The 16,775-nt window shown below is 42.0% G+C and overlaps 1 protein-coding gene across 30 annotated transcripts in view; it reads right to left on the bottom strand.

Moving 5' to 3' along the window:
* The window catches only part of DOCK9 (dedicator of cytokinesis 9), a 281,552-nt gene that overhangs the window by 162,742 nt on the left and 102,035 nt on the right, over positions 1–16,775 (bottom strand). For 10 of the 30 annotated variants that reach the window (XM_080662407.1, XM_080662414.1, XM_080662412.1 and 7 more), the window contains exon 1: positions 8,908–9,101. The exons of 10 other annotated variants lie outside the window; for them this stretch is intronic. In XM_080662407.1, coding sequence (XP_080518533.1) covers positions 8,908–9,033 — 126 coding nt within the window. In that variant the 5' untranslated portion in view covers positions 9,034–9,101. Of the gene's footprint in view, positions 1–8,907; positions 9,237–16,775 lie in introns of those variants that run through there. 10 more of the 30 variants (XM_080662413.1, XM_080662390.1, XM_080662396.1 and 7 more) reach the window with 5 other exon arrangements.

Here is a 16,775-nt window from a genome sequence, read left to right as displayed (position 1 = left end):
GAAACAAAAAAAAGGGGGGGTGGGGTGGGGGAGCAGGTAGTTTTGACTTTATGTCAGAGATGGAATACCAACAAAAGGATGTAAAGTATAGCATAAGGAATATAGTCATTAAGACTGTAATAACTACGTATGGTAACAGGTGGGCACTAGACTTACCAGTTGTAAAATTATTTAAATGTCTAACTACGATGCTGTATACCTGAAACTAACATGAAATAATATTTAATATCAACTGTAATTGACAACAAAAACAAAAGCCATGGTTCCTGATAGGCATACCCTCCCCCTATTAGTGAGGGAGACTAGAGTATAAACCAGGGGTAGGCAAACTTTTTGACTCGAAGGCCACAATGGGTTCTTAAATTGGACCGGAGGGCCGGAACAAAAGCATGGATGGAGTGTTTGTGTGAACTAATATAAATTCAAAGTAAAGGAGCGGAGGGGAGAGCAAGAGAACCGGATAGAACAGCTGGATCTGGCCCGCAGGCCGTAGTTTGCCCACGGCTGGTATAAACCATAGCTGCAGACCGAACCAAGATGGCGGCATAGGTAAACACTTAAACTGCTGCCTCGCACAATTTCAAAACTACAACTAAAAGTCAAAACGTCTATCACCCAGAACCACAGGAAAGCTGGCTGAGTGGAAGTTCTACAACTAGAAGGAAAGAGAAAAGAGCATTGAGACATGCACAAGCGCTGAAAAGCTGAGGTACGGAGGCGCGCGAATCGGGCTGGCGGTGGGCAACTGGCTGCACTGCTTTTTTCAACCCAAAGAAAGACAAGCTCCCGATTACCCTGAACTCCAGTCTCTGGGGAGACGCTGGGGACCCAAACTCCTCCGAGGAGAAACTGGACTGTCTGCCATCAGGTCGGAAAGTGAGGGTGGCTTTCTTGCAGAGGTGTGCGCAGCAATCATTGTTCACTGCGCTGGGGCGCGGGACACAGGGACTTGGAAACGCGGAGACGCAGAGAAGGCTGACTGGCAGCCATCGCTGTTTGCCACACCCTAGCCTAGTGACTGAGACCCCGCCCCGCACAATCTACAAACCCACCCGAGCTCCACGCAGCGGTTTTTGCATATAAATGGTCTGCCCTATCACACCTTAACCTAACAAACTGCAGCTCTGGTCAGACAGCTCCAAAACCTCCAAACCCCAAGCAAAGAAGAGAAAACTGTAGTTCTCACTGTAGCTCCTGCTGGGTGGCCTCAGACAGTAGCTGACCTGCACCCCATTGGAGATCCAGAAGCTAGTGTACCTAGTGGTCAGTGTGAGACGACACCAGATTTCAACTACTCACATCCATAAGTGACACATTCAAGAGGCAGACTCAGTGAGCACCAAAGTCCCACTAAAGCAAGTCCTGCCCCATAAGCATGTCTCCAGCACATTATAGACACAGTGGGTCCTCACAACCAATTGGCCTGGAGGTCAATTCCTCCCAGTGTACCAACAGCAATCAAGGCTTATCTACACCAAGACTTTGCACTCAGCCCACAAAGGGGTGCACCAAAAGTGTCCACCTCAGGTGATAGGCTGAACCACTGGTCACCTGCCACAGAAAACCACTCCATCAACACAGGGAAGCAGCAAAATGCGGAGACAAAGAAACATGTCACAAATGAAAGAAATGGAGGAAAGCAAACTACTGGACATAGAGTTCAAAACCACATTTATAAGGTTACTCAAGAATCTTCTAAAAACTGCTGAAAAACTTGATGAGACCTTTAAGGACCTTAATGAGAATGCCAAAAAAAATGGAAAAGGACAAGTCAGAAATTAATCATACACTGTCTGAAATAAAGAATATACAGAAATTCAACTGTAGATCAAAGGACCCCAAGAATCAAACCAAAGATCTGAAATATGAGGAAACAAAAAACACCCAACCAGAAAAACAAAAAGAAAAAAGAATCCAAAAATATGAAGATAGTATAAGGAGCCTCTGGGACAACTTTAAGCATACCAACATCCAAATTATTGGGGTGCCAGAAGAAGAGAGAGAGCCAAATATTGAAAACCTATTAGAAGAAATAATGACAGAAAACTTTCCCTACCTGGTGAAAGAAATAGACTTATAAGTCCAGGAAGCACAGAGAACCCCAAACAAGAGGAATCCAAAGAGGACCACACCAAGACACATCATAATTAAAATGCCAAGGGCAAAAGACAAAGAGAGAATCTTGAAAGCAGCAAGAGAAAAACAGTTAGTTACCTACAAGGGAGTACCCATACGACTGTCAGCTGATTTCTCAACAGAAACTATGCAGGCCAGACGGGAGTGGCAAGAAATATTCAAATGATGAATAGCAAGAACCTACAACCAAGATTACTCTACCCAGTAAAGCTATCATTCAGAATTGAAGGTCAGATAAAGGGCTTCACAGACAAGAAAAAGCTAAAGGAGTTCATCACCACCAAACCAGGATTATATGAAATGCTGAAGTGTATTCTTTAAGAAGAGGAAGAAGAAAAAAAAGGTAAAGATAAAAATTATGAACAACAAAATGACAACAAATACATACCTACCAACAAGTGAATCTAAAAATCAAGTGAATAAAAAATCTGATGAACAGAATGGACTGATGAATATAATAGAATCAGGGACACAGAAAGGGAGTGGACTGACAATTCTCAGGGGGAAGGGGGTGTGAGGGGTGTGGGAAGAGATTGGACAAAAATCTTACACCTATGGATGAAGACAGTGGCAAGGGGTAAGGGTGTGGGGTGGGGTGGGGTGGGGTGGGAAATCAGGTGGAGGGGAGCTATGGGGGGAAAAAAAGAGGAACACCTGTAATAATCTGAACAATAAAGATTTATTTTAAAAAAATAAAAATAAATAAACCATAGCTGCAATATGGCAGAGATGCATAATTAACACACCAGGACAGCAATGTCATGATGGGTCGGCCACAGGAGCACATAGTCTGTGAAAAGGTTCTTGGAGGAGCTGGCATGTGAGCTGGGACTTGAAGGATAAAAGGAAATGGTCAGGCACATGCCAGGCAAAGGGAGTGGTACCCACATGTGGAAGCATCTCCATTGGAAAAATATAGGGCCCAGGACAGGAAGAATTTTGGAAATTGCAGGAGATGAGGCCAGCAAGTAAGTTCAGGGCCAGCCGCTGAGGGTCATGTAGGTAGGCCATGCTTTGCCTTCTCTGCACAGAGAAGGCATTTAAGCAAGAAGTTAATAACGTTATCTGTGTTTTGAAACACACACACACACACACACACACACACACACACACACACACACACACACACACAGTCAGGTAGCACGTTGGAGTGTGGCTCAGAGTAAAAAAAGACTGAATGCGGTAAGCTGACCTGGGCAATCCAGATAACCTTCCGAGATGAGGCGTCCAGAGGGCAGACACTATTCCTATCTCCATCTGATAGAAACACAATCTTGGCTTAGAAATGTCAAGTGGTGTTTAAAAGACACACGGCCCAGGGCCCCTTTGCACCACTCACTTCTACTTCTCCCACAGTAGAGACAACTTTCCATAGCAAGGCGACTCCAAAACAGAACTACAGGTCAGCTCCTCCCCAAGAACCTGGCAAAGCCCTCAGAGACCTGCTGGTAAGTGGCACATACACTTGTCTGGAAATCAAGCACTAAAAACGTCTGAAGTGTCAAAATGTCATGCTAAGAGAAATGCAGGACTAGCTCTATCTCATTACAGGGATATTTCAAACTCTGGAAAGTTGAGGATAAACTATAATTTCCAAGCCTTCTTGGTCCTAAAATTATACTCATAGTCCTATGTCATCTGTAGGCTCAAGTTGGCTTCTTGCCTCTCCTGTGTCGTATTCCCTGCTAACTCCAAATTCTGCTGCTACTTTTACTTATATCCAGGTTGGTTAATGCATTCCACTGGTGTTACTCATTTACACTGGGTGAAAAGCCAATATCCCGTGTTGCAGCTGCTACAACTCAAAACCCAAACACTTTTGGATAAACCAAGTTAGAACTTAAAACTAAAATTTCCAGGTTCTTGACCGGACTTCATCACAGGTTATTCTAGGATCAATGCTAATAGCCCTGAAACATTAGCCCCAGAAGAGATCTGAGAGATTATTTATTACATGCTTCTCATTTTACACATCTAATAGGCTTAAAACAGTGTCTGGCACAGAGCAAGGCACTATGTATTTTTTTTCCTATTGTATTATTACACACACACACACAAAAAAAGAAAACAATTGGCATTACTCTAACTTCCACATTGATGACAGATATGAGCAAAGAAACATGCCGGAGCTCAGTGGATTTTCATGTTCTATACAACAGTGGTCAGCAAACCGCGGCTCTTTGGCCCCATGAGTGTTCTAACGCCACTTATTCAAAATAGACTCGCCCAAACCGAAAACCGACTTCTGCGCATGGGCCACGAAGTTTCAGTCGCACTGTACGTGCGCGCCCACACGTGCTATTTTGTGGAAGAGCCACACTCAAGGGCCAAAGAGCCGCATGTGGCTTGCGAGCCGCGGTTTGCCGACCACTGCTATACAAGCAAGAAGCCCAGAGAGTAAGAGTGCTCAGCACTGTAAGGGGGCAGTGACCCGAGCTATGGAATCCCCTTCTGTGAGGACAGTTTTCCGTTCTGGCGAAGTTATTAAATTCACCCCGACACTATCTCCAAAGAGTCCTTCCACTGACCACTCCACAAAGTCTGTGTGCAGCCCTGGGGGCCTCATCCATACAAACTGTTCATAGGAACAGCCAGGGGCCTGTGCCTTGGGTAAAGCTGGGCTAGGCCTGCTGTACGGTAGGTGCTCAAAAATAGAGAACTCGTCCTTGCTGGAGCCAATGATGATTTAAATGTTGTCTGCCTTCCCAGGAGAGAGTAACACTTGTGCCTAACAGGCACCTTGTGAAAAGCATTTATGAGGAACAAAGCCCCTCCTTACGCAGACCTTGCTGCTTGGGGAGATGAGGGGGTTGGTCTCACTGACCTGCCTCCCCAGTGCACTATACAGTAAGTCTGGCAAACCTCAGTGCTTAGCAATATGGGTCTAATGAACAAAAGAATGAACAAAGGAGAAAACCAAAAAGCATGGTGAAGGCTTGCGGCTCTGAATAGGTAAAATGTCCCGTGTCACCTGGGAATATGTCACTACATAAACGTTGCAGGAACTTCCTTTCCTTCACCACTCACTATTTTAAAAACAAAGAAACCACTTGTTAAGTATCACCAAGGTAGTTAATATCATTAATTATTTCTAAAGACATCAACAGGGATGCAGGAAAACCTGTAGGGCAGAAGGGGTTTAGAAGTATAATGTAATTAACTCAACCACAGACATCTGGAGTCTTACAGGATATCATGATCATGCCCCATAAGCTCATACTTGAGGGCTTGTGTCTCAATTCACTTCTTCTGCTATTTCTAAAGTAAAGAGAACTTGGGGAGAGAACATATTTTCCCAGGTAATGCAGACTTGACTCTCCTGGGAACAGTGGCTCGGCACTGCCACGGGGTAGTGACCTGAGTGTGGAAGCTCCTCTGAGAGCTCGCCATGCTGGCGAGGTTATTAAATTCACGCAGAAGCCAGGCTCCTCCTCCTTTCTATATTGGCTCAGATGCTGCCTTCTCACCCAGTCAGTTAGCTAATCATCTGCTCATTCAGACATCAAAGGAAGAACTCAGGTTCTGTTTTTAACACTTGAAGGTCCCAGAAGAATAACATAAATAGAAAAGGTGTCTCTGAAAAGAAACTTGCCACACACTACCTAATGAGTGTTTCTAAGATGAACATTCAGCTATTTTCTATCTTCACGTCTTTCAACCTTCAAAATCCCCCCCTGAGACCTGTGCTGCAGTCCTTACCTGCGTCGTGAGAGTAACTCAGTGAAAGGACAACACAAATGACACATCCTCAGCCACTTCTGACTCTTTGAGGCCGCACCCTTTTCCTATAAATTGTTGGGCAGTGACTATTAGAATACATTATTTCCAGGAATTACTTTAAACTTTGGGGGGGCAAAAAAAAATAGGTATTCAAATGTAAGCAGGGTAACTAACTGGTAGACATCAAGAATACCCAGATTGTTCCCCTGTTAGTCATTCACAGTCCACAAAGGCATTTTTCAATGGGGCTGGCAGGGAGCCTGGTGGACAGGAACAGGGGAGTTTCACCATGCACTTCCTCCCCTGCTTACCATCACAATGAGGGGACAAGACCTACGTAGGTGCCCGTAAGTTGAACACTGCAGCCTCTGGAACTTTATAATGTCCAAACACATACTTCTCTTATAAACACTGACTTTACTTTGCACAGAACAAGCAGCCACTGCTAAGGGCAACCTTAACCTCTGCCCTGACAAAGGGGAAAGAAACATCATTGCCAATTAATGCCCAGAGGAGACTTCTGATAGAAGTTTTACAGAAATAGTACTTCTGACTTTACAAGTGCTTTAAGATACATTTACTAGTACATTCACTGTTAGTCACTCACAGTCCACAAGGTCATTTTTTCAATGACTGTACATTGTAATAATTGTAAAGAATTGTAAGCAAGTTGAATAACCATCGAATTATGGTACAACTATAAACTGGAATAATATACAGCCATTAAAAAGAACGGCATAAATCTACATAGAGTGACAAAGAAAGATGTTCTTGATATGTTCTAGGAGAAAATTAATGCAGAAATCTATAGTACTAGCACATTTTTCCAAACACACACACACACACGCACACACACACACACACAGTTATACATTTATATGCACAGGAGAAAGTCTGGAAGTATATACACCAAATAATTAATACTGGGCACTTTATTTTTCCACCTTTCTACACTATTTATATTTCTTATTATATGCATTAATTACTTTTATGCTTTCTAAACTATGTCATATTTTCCCCACTGATTGGGTACATAACTAAAACCAGCAGAACTTGATTTCAAATGTTATCTCTTGAATAAAGTAAGGTATTTACATTTAAACGTAATAGACTTGGGATTTTCATTGAACATATGGGCTACTGACATCATAATAACGAGTAGCACTACAAGAAATAGACCTCATGGCTGTGCAGGCTACTTTTTCAAAACCATCTTGGAAAAAAATTGTACTCCAAGCAGTTTGTTGAATTCTCACTTGCTGTGAGCAGCGATAATCACAGGTAGGATCTGCCCTGGGCAGAGGCCCTACTTAAATATCGTTGATTCTCTTATCTGATACTAGTTAGCTCTTTTTATCTTGCTTACCCCATGGAAGAAGAGAAACACTATCAGATAAGGAAGAGTGTCTTGTATCACTGCTGCCTTCACCTCTCCCTCACACCTCCCTCCGCAGGTGCACAGAGCCAGAGCTCTCCATGCTGCCAGAAGCTTCCGAGCATTCCCCCCAGGTGCAGCTGCAGCCAGCACTGCCTTATCCATTACAGTAGGAGAAAAAACTCCCTGTGGAAATGCCTGGAGTGAGATCTGACCTAAACAAATAACTGGGATATGAGCGGCCAATTTTTTTTTTTTTTTTTTTTAGCACTAGAAAGAGAAATAATTTAAATAGTCACTTGTGGAATTAAAAATATACCACAAAGCATCTTTCTATAGTGTATTTAATTACCTGGACACATATTTCTACACATCTGAAGAATCACTGACAAAAGATTTTTAAGAAGATTCACAAGGGAACCCAAACCACACAACTTCCTCCATGAAATCGTAAGCTACATCAGCGGGGAGTTGATTGAACGTATATAACATGTAAGCAGGTCAAGCGACTCAGTAAATAAATGAACTATTATGCTAGCAGAAAGGATTCCAAGATAATGAATAACATCTCTAAACAATGTACCAGGGTGGGAGCTAAGTCTCTCAGACGAAAACCTGCAGTGAAAAGGCCCATCCTTGAAGGCAATACAATGTAAGGTAGTCTCACACAGGAGAAAGTCTGGAAGTGTATACACCAAATAATTAATCCTGGGCACTTTCAGAGGAAAGCAGTTTAATTCAAATCAAATCCACCATAGGAAAGTTTAAGTTCAGATTCTTAAAGACATTAGAGTGTTGAAAATTAAGTTAATTAACCAAACACTTTATGATAATGGAAATTGGACCTCTGGTTTTTTTTTAAAAATCACTCTATAATATCACTAAGTACTGGTTTAACTATCCCTTTAACAGCTCATTTGAAAGGCTCATTGTCCTCTTTTGCAGTGCGTGTTGGTGGTTTTTTTACAGTTTGCTTAAAAAAATTATGTGCTTTTATTGTACTAAAGAAATTCCAAGAGAGAAGCACAACCTACTCATTAATGCTAACAACACGACCATTTTTCACATTCCTCCCTTATAAAGTCTACCGAAGCACTTGAATTTATCAAACTGCTGTGCGTTTAGCTAATGCTAAGAACAGAAACTTTTCTATCAATTGGTTCAAAATGTAGGTTATTTCTAACTTTGTTCAACACAAACCTGTTAAAATGAGTGAGTGAGACCACATGTAACTTCAACAGTTATGTCCCTTAAAACCCCCTAGTGTCATCGTCATCATTTTCACAATAACGTAAGTATATTACATAAAAATGTTTTAATTTTACAGAGGACATCTTTTTCAACCCCACAAAAGGCAATTAAAAAGTGCCTCCCTGCGTGCACCTTTGGCAGCACTGCAGCTAAGTGGGACATCATTTTGAACAATACGTGGTTGTTCTATACAAAGAAGCCTCCTGGAAGCCACGTTCGCCCACAAAATGTCAACATATCTTTCCTCACAAAGAAAATCAAAGTGGAGCCGAAAACAATCGACAGGAAAAGAGGGAGAGGAGAGTTCACAGGAGACAGGCAGAGCAAGTTTTAAAATCCCACAGAGGGCAAGAAGGCACTGAGCATGCACACAACGTAAGCACTGTTGGGAAAGGCAGCAGGATTGCTGAGGATGAGCCCCTTACCAGCACTGGTCCCGGGCTCTCTGCTTCCACTTCTCCCTGAGCTGCATCCTTGTGTTGCAGGGGGGACTCGATCACCATCTCCTTTTTGACACTTCTACTACTTGTCCTGTATTTATCAGCCTGCATTCTCGGCTGAAAATGCAAGTCAGAACGTCTGCAACTTGGATAGCTGTCAGTCCCCAGCTGAGCAAGGCACAAGCATGCCAGTGGCCCGAGGAAGGAGAGGCAGCTAGCTGGCTTCCCAGGCACCAGTGGTCAGCTCCGCGGGCTGGGTCTGTAGAGCCTGTTGGGGTGGGAGGGCATGCCTGCGAGGGCCAGCCTCCAGGGGTGTTACTACTGCTGGAAAAATGGGAGGTTCCTTCTCGCAGGCCAAAGGAAAACAAACCCTGAACTGTACAATACACAGTGTACTGCTTCTCTGATAAAGACCGGCCTCATTGTGTCTGCTCCACACGGGGTAGGCCAAATGGACACGAATCAATATAGTGCAGTGTTTAAAAGAAAACCAGTCACAGTTAGACTCCTTCGTAATTCCTTCAAATCTGAAGCTCATGGAGCTGAAGAGACAGACAGCTAGGTCATCTGGGTGTTCCAAAATTCTTAGTTTTTGGATGCTTTCCTTTATGTTATGGCTAAACACCAAATGCTTGGCTGATGATCAGTGCTGGTAAGAGCAACCAGCAGGAGGTTTCGTAACGTGCACCTCAAGGCTGCAAGTGTAAAGAAAGAGTTTCTCCCTGCACGCAAAACTTAATTTATGTGTTATTTTGTGGCAAGAAAAACAAGGTCATCAAACATTTTCATGGGAAACTATGTATCGTAGTAAATGTTCTTATTGATCAGAATGTTATTTTAAGTCCATCAACAGACAGGGGTCTCTCCCTTCATGCAGTGTCAGAGCTCCTTGAGAAGGCAAGATGAATGGACAGCATAAGTGACAGATTAGCATAATTAACACAGATTTACACAAAGCACAAGAAAGGAGCTGAGTCACCATCCCATGGTTCAATGGGGACTGCACCCAAAATGTGTTTTTCCAAAAAGGCTGCTATTTTTAGTATTTCCTAACAATAACAGTGGAGTAAATTTTAAATCATTTAAAAATAATCTCTTAGGGAAAACTAAAACAGAAGTGTTAAGGGATTTATTTAAAAATTCATGGGAAATGGGCAGTAAGATGGAATTAAATATTAATCTGCACTTCCTGGGCTGCTGCAGTGCTTCTCCCAGTTAGTTATTATTCTGCTTATTTTCTTGAAATCGGGGACGATTTGGTTACAGAAGATAACAAGCAGTAGCAGCACAGAAACAAGGGAAATGAGTGTCATTTAGCAGCAACAGGTGCCATAGAAACTATTATATAAAATATGGGTACAAATCTCCCACTTTCCAGGCCAACTAACTGCCTGGGAGGGCTCAGGGGGCAGGGCGGGGGTGGGGGGGGGGACCCTGCCTGTTCTTCCTCCCACCAGGATCTCTGTCACTCAAACACCAGCAATAATAATTTAGATAATAACTTATTTAATCTTCATAACAATCCTATGATGCAAGTAGCATGGTTATTGCCATTTTATAGATGAGAAGACAGATGCACAAAGATGTTGTATATGTGCAGAAGGTCACACAGCAGGCAGTAGCAATATGGACCCAGTGTACATACACTGAACCCATGATACTATGCTGAACCAGTTGTCTATTCCAACTGCTAGAAAGTATAAATATGCAAAAGCTACTGATCATCAATTAAAGATAAAGGCAGCATCTGGGTTTAATTCCACAGAGATAATTTAGTGAAGAAGTAAAAAGGTAAAAATCTCATAGCACAGTGCCTGGTACATAGTAAGTGTTCATTTAATGGTAACTACTGTTATTGCTGCTGGTGTTATAGCAACCTGAAGAAATTTACCTTAGACTTGAATTCAGGACTTTAGCTGTGTGATCTAAAATAACAACTCCACCAAAGTGTTGCTATAACACTTTACAAAGATCTTCAGCAATTTAAAATCAACCGTTCTTCCCTCTTTGCAGCTCAACTATGAAAACTGCCTTCAAACAGTTTACTTGACATCCCTGTGCTCATGCCATGAGCCAGGCATCTTCTTGAAGTTGCTCTATTTGTTTTCTTCAAAATTTTAGCAGTGAATTTATATATTTTTTGTAATCAAGGGAAAAAATTGAATTTGCTCTGAGCTTCCAAGTAGCGTCAGGCAAGTAAATTTTTAAAAAAGTTTCTCACACAGAGATTTACGTAAAAAGGGACTGATTAACATACCAGACAAGATTCTCAACATATTTACTGGAAATACAGCAGCCAAATTCACACAGCTTTCTCACCGCCATCTCAGAGCATTATGCTTAAATCCCGGATAAAAGAAAGCAATTCTGAGAGCAAGACAGACATTTAGTCTATCACCTTCAAATGGGTCCAACTTATGGAAGAAGAAAATTCTCACAACCTAGAGCAATGGAGATGCTATTGTGAGACTTCCTGCTACGTAACTTCTCAGGCAAAGTAAGGTCTTTGTTATATTCTGCTCGTTTAGGACCGACCAACACTTTAGAAATCTGACCGGCAAGGAGAGTTACATGGTACAGCATTTCACTCTAGGACCTAAACCTCAGAGTAGGATGTGGTTTCTCTAGGGGGGTTATGAGATTGATGTCTGAGGACAAAAGAATGACATCTGGTCAGAGCAGCCACAAGAGGAAATGCCGGCTTAGAAGGGCAGGAAATAGGTGGCCAAGGTTTCCTTTACACCATTTCAAAGAACAAGGTGAATGCTAGACCTCTGGATTCAAACACACAAACATCTACTGAGCTCCTACCACCTAGCAACCTCAAGCTCTTTCACACATTAACTTGTTTAACTCTCACAATAGCAAACACATCTATGAACATGCATTAAGGGTAGAGTTTTACTCTTAAAACAGAATGGAGTAAGCCCCATGAGGAAGTGGGAACACTTCAGAGGTAGATGGAATGCTTCTGTATATGGGTTTCAGTTCTCAGGTTTTAATACACATGCAAATTATTATAGAGGTTAGGTACACAAAACCTTAAAAATATTATGGGAAATTCAGAGGATTTTCTAAGGGTAATTTCTTACTATAAGGAAGGCAAACTTTAGACTCTAAAAGTCCCCATCTTCCCCTTCCTACTGTACAATGAAGTTCTATCACATTCTGAAAAGCAGGAAGTAGAAGGACCCTCTCACCCAGAGGACTCCTATGCATGCCTCAAGAACCAGTTTAAATAGCACCTTCTATATGCAACTCCTTTGATCCTCCTAGCCAGCATAAATTAGATCTTCTGTTAAACTTTTATTTACCTCTGTTTTGGAGCTTTTCACATTCTACCTTTTATTAAGTTTGTACATGTCACACTCTTTGGTGAGACTGTAAATTCATAAGGGCAAGGACTATATTTTTACCACCTTTGAGTCTCCAGTGTCTTGGGTAATGCAAGCACTCAAAACATATTTGCTCAACTTAATGCTTATGTCAGTTTTATGTCCTGAGTTATCTTTAACCCTGGAATGAAATTTAGTAGTTGTAAAAATATGCAAACATTTTTATTTGTTAATAGCCCAAAGCATTCAACTGTTCATAAACTGAAACCCAATGGACCATTTACTAATAATTAAAATGTTCCTTTTTTCCACCTAAAAAATATTATACTGAATAACTTGCTTTAAGATACATACAAAGTTTATTTAAATATATAAATTATATAGATATGTAGCACACATATACATATTTTAATAGAGCCTTAAATATATATATATAAACATTAAATATATGTACATATATGCCTCTACTCCAAATAATCATTCCTTTTCTCTTATTCTGGAAAATTTTGAAACAATAAGTAAAAATTATTAAGAGAAATTGCAAAAAGGAGCAAATGACTAAATATTTTCCACAGTGTATTATTATTGGTCAGCTTGCTGGCCAAAGAAAAGAAAAAGTGTCAGGAAAATGATCTGCCCTTCTGAGAAAAACAAAAGTATGGAACATAGGAGGCACAATAAGCAGCAAAACAGAACAGGACAGGATTAGAGGCAACGAGCGACGAACAGAGAACAGATGTGGGGGCAGGTGGAGGTGAGACAGGAGAGAGGGTCTCCACATCAGACCCTGGGGGCCTCTTAGAAGAATTAATATAAAAACACATTCTGATATAAAGTCTGATGCTCAACTCAATTATGTCATTAGAGATTTAATCCAATAATCACAGAAATAGAATATGCATTATCGTCTAGTCTAGTGTTTCTTAGCCTGGAATCCAAGGCTGAACTTGTGGGGAAAGTGGTCCATGAAACCTTTAACATTACATTCAAAATTTTGTGTGCCTGTGTTTTTTCTGAGGGGAGGCCTCTGGAATTCATCCAGTTCTTAGAGAAGGGACCAAAGGAAAATCTTCTACTCCCAGAATAAGGGAACTGAGGTCCAGAGAGATAAGCTGGAGAGCCACCCAAAGTTTGAGGATACAAAGCTCTTCACTTTAGCAGGTTCAAGTCTATTCAAGTAGAGATAACAGCAATTTAAACACCAAGCCCCAGTTAAATAAATAAGCATCAGATGGCTATCAGCAGTGTCAACACCTGCAGTCTACTCACTTGTTGATGGATGGCCAGGTCAGCAAATGGATCATTACATGAAGCCCAATGCCCAGCAGACAATCCAAGACCAATAAAGTATAACTCCAAAACAGGATAAATAATATAACCGATAAAAATTGTGTTCTGAAAACTTTTAATGACATTGAGAAAATGCCCACAATTAAACACTCATACAAGACAAACAAACAAACAAAAAAAGAGCCCTGGCTGTGTGGCTCAGTTGGTTAGAGCAGTGGTTGGCAAACTGTGGCTCGCGAGCCGCGGTTTGCCGCTCTGTTGACTAATGAGTTTGCCGACCACTGGGATAGGCGCTTAATCACAAGGAACAACAACAGCCTGTAATTATTGGAATTGAGAGTCTAGGTCAGTGGTCCACTGGTTTAGAGCATCAACAGCATCCACCTGTACACCAAAAGGCTGTGGGTTCAATTCCCATGTCAGAGCATATACCTAAGTTGCCGGTTTGATCCCTGGTCAGGATACATATGGGAGTCAAATGATGGCTGTTTCTCTCCCTATCTCTCTCTCTCTCCCGCCCCCCCCGCTCCATCCCTCCCTCCCTTCCACTCTCTCTAAAATCAATAAACATATCCTCAAGCAAAGATTTTTAAAAAGTGACTTCTGATTACTCCTGGTATGTGAGACTATTAGTGATTTTTTTTTCTGTAAACTGCTTTGTTTTCCAAGTTTTCTTCAAAAGCATTTATTAGTTCTGTAGTCAGAAATAAATGAAAACAATGGATTGCTAGATAATGGTATAGAAAAAGCTCACACTGAGGTTTAGCCTCCACTACTAGTATGCCACTCAATAGCTGTGTGATATTACAAAAGTCACTTGACCTCTCTAGGTCCCACCTCTCTGGGTCCTGTAAAACAAAGGACTTAGACCAAAAGATTTTTCCAGTTCTGCATGCCTAAAATGTTAACTATTAAAACTTCCCTTATTGGTGACATTTGGGGGAAAATAAATGACCTCAATGGAATGATAACATTTCCAAGTCATATACACACAAAAGAAAAACACAAATATATATGTCTAAATGTGCCAAATCCTCATTTCCAACAGAGCAGGGGAAGAGCTGAGAGGCTGGCAGGTGAAAAGAACTAAAGGATGTTCTATTGATAAAGAAGGGCCAAGGGGAGGCCTGCTGCCCTCTATACAGCTCTAGGCGCAGCCCACAGTGCTGGGACAGCGGGGGAGAAACCAAGATGGGCAGAGGCCTTTCACTGCTAGAGATGGCTATCTGTACTGGCTGTGCGAATTTAGGACAGCAACTACATCACTCTGGGGACCCCAGCTCCCTCATCAGGGAGGCAGGAATGAGAATGCCCACCGTTACAATCCTGGCTAGATTCTGACCATTCCCAAGGCCCAGCGGATAATGGATGTGTCCCACTGTGAGGAGGAGCACTGCCTGCAGCCACGTTCAAGAACCTGCTCAGTAAAGACAGCCCACTGCCTCCCGGGACAGCCCCTTTCCTGCTTCCTTTTTTATATAGCCTCTATCACCACCTGGGATTCTCTATCCTATTTTCTTATTTGTTTAATGTCTGTCTAACCACAACTTGGAGAAGGAGAAGGATGAGGAGGAGGATGAAGAGGAGGAGGGAGAGGAAGAAGAAGAAGGACAAGAAGAACAAGAAGAAGCAGCAGTAGCTCCACGATGGCAGGGATTTTTGTCCATTTTGTTCACTGTTCTACTCACAGGATAGGTACTCAAAAAACATTTCTTGCGTGAATTTACTAAAGGGTCAGAATCCCCTCAATTTGGATATAGAGTTTTTATACTACGGACACCAATAGTTTTTCTGTAAACTGTCAATTTATTTTAATCACAATAATGACAAGTCAGCCAGCAGTGTCCATGATTTGTTTTAGAGATGGAAATTTACAAAGCCAAGGAAAACATAATGTGCCTGAGATTTTTCTGAGGAAACAAAACTCCCAGGCTGAGTTACTGAAGTCTGGCCTGCCACACAGGCTCAGCCTTAACTGGAGGGATCCCAGCATGTTTTATTGCCCCTCAATAGCTCTGAACACTGTGTGTGTGTGTGTGTGTGTGTGTGTGCATGCGCGCACATGCAGGTGTTGGCACAAATGTGCACACACACTCTGTGTACTGTGCACACAGTAGGCAATCCATAAAGATTTGCTTATAGAATGAATGAGGAACCTGCCTCATCTTGGTTTGATTTATCACACACCCAAGCCTCATAGGAGTCCACATGGAGCAGAGTTTTCTAACTTTCCTCACTACATGACAAAGGTTGAAGTTAAGGGCCAGAGAATAAATGCTTGGTGAGAAAAAAAGATCACAACCTTTTTATAACGTGCTAAAGGGTTTCTTTCTAAATAAAATGCCTCGTTCAGTTATAACTGGAAGACAAATTCCATTCTTCCTCTTCTTCTCATATCCACCTCCTAAAGCAACCTAATGAAAAACGCAAATAAACACCCTCCAAGTTTATAGCTTTTGTAATATCTTTGTTGGCGTATGTTAAAGTTACTTAAAGCGAGTTATATCAGGGTTTATACAGTGTAATACCAGTGGACCATCTGCATATATAGATGACAGAGATGGCACAAGCTGGCAAATGTCTCACAACTCTGGCTGCTCCCGGATATCAGAGTTCATGGCCATCAGCTACCAAACATGGGGAAGGAGAGGGGACTGGCCTGCAGGAAACCTCAGGACACCTACTTCTGCGAAAAGGAAACCACCCCAGGCTACAAGGGGAAAGTCTGCTATCAGGAAACTTTGCAAAGGGGGTTGTGGACTCTCCCCTGGCACCTCTGGCTTAATATAGCTTGTATTTAAAAGACGATGATCATTTACAATAACACCAGGTCCCCTAACAATAACTGGGAAGTTCCCTCTTTTAAAAAGCAATAGATTATGTCCCTTCCATATGATGAACTCATCAGCAGCAGAGATGATGTATCCCCTCTCATCCTGCTGCCTAAATGAGGACCTTCCACTTCTTCCCAGCTCATTGTGACTGATTTCCTATGTGAAATCAAGAGGCTGCCAAGGAGTAGGGAAAAAAGCCAGCGAGTGTGAGGGACCTCAAACATTATTCCTAGGCAACGCATCCTGATAAATCACACTTTCTCCCTGAGTGCCTATGAAAATGTGTAACCAAACTAAATGACCTTCTTCATAGATATGCTACAATAAAGGTGACGGAGTTGGAGATCCAAACAGGGTAGGTGGGGAGGGTGAATGTCAAAGAAGGCCAGCAAAG

This window comes from Plecotus auritus (genome assembly GCF_963455305.1).
Source record: "Plecotus auritus genome assembly, chromosome: 3".
Lineage (NCBI taxonomy): Eukaryota > Metazoa > Chordata > Mammalia > Chiroptera > Vespertilionidae > Plecotus > Plecotus auritus.
This window is presented reverse-complemented; position numbering and strand designations above follow the sequence as displayed.